Source organism: Rhinopithecus bieti, unplaced genomic scaffold (genome assembly GCF_001698545.2).
Source record: "Rhinopithecus bieti isolate Rb0 unplaced genomic scaffold, ASM169854v2 scaffold_68811, whole genome shotgun sequence".
NCBI classification, from domain to species: Eukaryota; Metazoa; Chordata; class Mammalia; order Primates; family Cercopithecidae; genus Rhinopithecus; species Rhinopithecus bieti.
The window spans coordinates 302,039-305,935 of record NW_016825978.1 but is presented as its reverse complement, the minus strand read 5'-3'; the positions used below and the strand labels follow the sequence as shown (position 1 = coordinate 305,935).

Genomic DNA, 3,897 nt, shown 5'->3' with positions numbered 1-3,897 from the left:
ACTAGAGAAGTAAAATTACATATGTGGTTCACATTATATTACTACTAGAGAGCACTGTTTTAATCCATGTAGAAAAAGAGAAATGGGCACTTTAGGTAGCATTGTACCTGGCATCATCAGACAGGCAGTTTAGTATCTTTTGACTTCACATGCTAGATTCTGATTCCAAATTCAAGATTCCTGTTTCAAAGCTGTATTCCTCACAATACTCACCACAATATGACTGTAAACGCTAGTTTTTGCAAGGGAAAGTATTGTTTTATCATCCAAACTAATCAGTTTTGGTCGGGCCTTGATTCTGGGCTCCATTTTTATAACTTCATCATCAAATTTCAAATCCTTGGAAAATACTGATCCTTCTGGGTTTATTTTGTTTTCTTCTAGAATAACATTGTTGAATACAGAAAATAAAGAGGGTGACTTGACCTAAAAAATGTATTAAAAATATTGCAAAATCAGTTGCTGTATTTGTCATTTTGAAAAACAGGCTATGTAGAAAAGATGAGTTGACATTTTTAGTTATACAGTCATATCTGTGATTATCAGAATCACATTAGGACATCTATGAGAGCAGATTAAAATTGTAGGCTACGCATGGTGTATCTATTCCCACCCACTGAAAATTTCTTAAAACCGGCAAAAGATAATTTTAAAATATTTCATAACAGTGAAGAAGGTACCTACAAAGGTCTAGAAATTGTGACACATAAATCAGAAAGGACTGAATTGACAGGTAAATAGGATCAGAAAGGTAACCTCTGGCTGAAGAATATGCAAGAGATAAACACTTTTAAAATCAGATCCAGAGAAACTTGAACAAAGAGCAATTGGTTACCTTAATTATCAGGTAATTCAGTAATTACGGTAAGAATTGTGGATGAATGAGCAAGAGCCACATAAACAAACAGAACTGGTTCTAGAAGAAACGAAAATACTTCATCAGAGAATTTTTAAAAATCTAGGACAATAAAGTATCTATGATAAAAGAATAAGCTGCTGTGGAAAAGAAAAGGACATACACTTCGAAGCTAAAATAAAAACAATTATTAAAATAAAAATTTAGTAAATACCCTGAGAAACAAGTGGATATGGTAGCAGATCAAATTAGCAATGCTGAAGCTAAGATTGAGAAAATAGTTCAAAACAAATAATTTAAAAATAGAGTATAAAATAGAAGAGAAAAAATTAAAAGGCATGAAGGATCAATTTGGAACATCCAATATTTAACTAATTGGGGTGTTCCAGAGGGCCTAATAGAGAATGGAAGAGAAGAAATAACCAAGGAACTAAGAGAAGCAAGCTTTCCAGAAGAGAAGAAAGAATTGAATCATCACATCAAAAGAGCTCATAAAGTGGCAAGCAGGAGGATGATGATAGGTCTTTGCTGACATCATTGAATGGTCACAACTGCCAGGTAGTGCCCATCTCTTGACTTGTTATGTGAGTTAAATGAACTTCTATCTGCTTACTGTTTGTCTGGGTTTCTGTATCCTTTGCTAAAGGTATACTTGACTAATATAATCCTATTCATTATAGCAATATAACATATAAATGCCCAGAACTAAACAAGAAATGTTGGAGACCTATATAAAGAAAACTATAAGACAGGACCTGAGTAAATGGAGTAGATAGACTATCATGTTCCTAGAACAAGAAGTCCAATACTGCAAAGTAGTCAGTTCACACCAAATTAAGTTTTAAATTCAGTATAATTTCAATCATATTTTAACAAGATTTTAAAATAGAGCTTGACAAGCTGTTCTAAATTTTATTTGGAAAAAGATACTGTTTAAGAATAGTCAAAACAGTTTAAAAGATGAGTGGGGACAGAGGAAGGGGATTTGCCCTATCACATATCAAGATATATGAAGTTTGTAATAACCCAAACAAATATGATAGTGATCCAAAATTAGATGAAAGAGCTCGATGGAACAGAATAGATTCATATAGACAGATTCCTAATATATGCAAATAATTTTAACAATAAAGATTGTATTTCAAAATAGAGCAGAAAAGGTAATGCCTAAATATTTATTCATTTAAAAAATTGACCACTTTTCTACCTCACACACCATAAAACAATTTCTAGATGGATTAAAAAAGTTAAAGGCTTTAAAACAAGTTATGTAAGTATTGTAAGAAAATAAAGAATATTTGTTACAAGCTTTTGAAATAAGACATAAAATTCAGAATTCATACAGGATAAGATTGAGAGAGCTGACCTCTTAAAAATTAACTTGTGAATTACAAATTAAAATGACGAGTTTTTTCTTACAATTAAAATTAAAAGGCGAGTGACAGAAAATATTTGCAACATATATAAGATAAATGATTTTAATTTTTTAAATTTTTTAAATTTTGGTAGAGACAAGGTCTCACTATGTTGCCCAGGCTGGTCTCAAACTCCTGGGCTCAAGCAATCCTCTCACCTTGAACTCCTGGGATTACAGGTGTGAGCCACCATGCCTGGGCTAAGATAAAGTACTAATATTCAGAATGTATGTAAGGATTTTCCCAATTAATACAAGAAAGACAGAGTATAATAGAAAATGGTCAAAATATATAACAGTTGGTTCATACAACTCTAAATAATTTTAAGCATATGAAAGAATAAAATATCTTGTTTTTTGCCCGCCATACTGGCCAAAAGAGACTGATAATATCTTGTGTTGGCAAATGTAATGAGGCATGCACTGTCAGACACACTTGGAAATGTGTAAAACAGTCAATTCTTTGTGGAGAGAATTTGGCAAAATCTAACAAAATTTAAGATGCATATATCCTTTGACTCTCCAAGTTTTACAAATCTATCCTGTAGAGAAACTTCCATATTTGTATAAAGATACATCCACAATGATGTTCACTGAAATATTATTTTAAATAATAAATATGGACACAATCTATCAACAGGGGACTAGTTAAATAAATTAGTATTGCTAAATGATATACAGCCACCAAAATAATGAAATACCCATCTATATGTACTACAGTGGAAATATGTTCAAAACATATTGTTAAAGGCAAAAAAATCACAGAATACTTAGACCTTATTTCTACTATGTCAAATGGTATCTGTTATTATATATGCAAATGCATAGAAAAAGGATTGAAAGCAAACCTATAAAACTGTTAACAGTGCATTCCCTGGTGAAGGAGAATGGCAGGCAATGAGGTTAAAGTGAGGGCAAAATGTTCATGTTTATTCTTCAATGTAGGTTCAATGTATTTTGAATCTTCAAAGTAGACTCAATCTTTTCCAGTGAGAGTACAACCATATATTAATCATTTGATTATTTGCCTAAAAAATATTAGTTGTCATAATGACTTGTTTTGAAAATTAAGTTATTCACAAAATAACAATTATACACACAGGCACATAATATAAACTTGACATAGCATTATTTGACTTCAAATTACTACTCTGTTCCCATTTAAGGAATTCTAGTCTTTAAAAATATGTAACAATTCATACCATTGTAATATACTCAAATTCAACAACGTATTCTGGCAAAACAAGATCATGATCAAAGACAAACCACTTGCACTGCCGAACACTGCAATCACAGTTTCTTTGTCCCATGACAGAATCTAGAGTAAAACAAAACAAGCAAAGCAAACACATTGCCTCAAATTGAAAGATACTTTTCATTCTTACATAGATTAATAAATAACAAACTCAATAAGTTGCAACAGTTATATTATTGAGGATTTTTTCTTTCATCTTTTCCCCTCTAGCTTTTTAGTTATATAAATACTTACTAGTCATCCTTTCACTACATAGACTAGTAGTGCTTAATTTTATTCATATCCTTTTCCTTTTCATACTTTTTCACTTTTCAATGTGTGGCCATATAATTTTGACAAACGTATTTCTCTAAAACTCTTGGTAAAAGTTGG

The 3,897-nt window shown here is 31.3% G+C and overlaps 1 protein-coding gene across 1 annotated transcript in view; it reads right to left on the bottom strand.

Moving 5' to 3' along the window:
* Positions 1–213: 213 nt before the first annotated feature.
* The window catches only part of LOC108522809 (leucine-rich repeat-containing protein 9-like), a gene marked incomplete at its 3' end in the record, with an annotated part of 57,265 nt that continues 53,581 nt past the window's right edge, over positions 214–3,897 (bottom strand). The window contains 2 exon segments of the mRNA XM_017863241.1: positions 214–426; positions 3,473–3,588. Coding sequence (XP_017718730.1) covers positions 214–426; positions 3,473–3,588 — 329 coding nt within the window.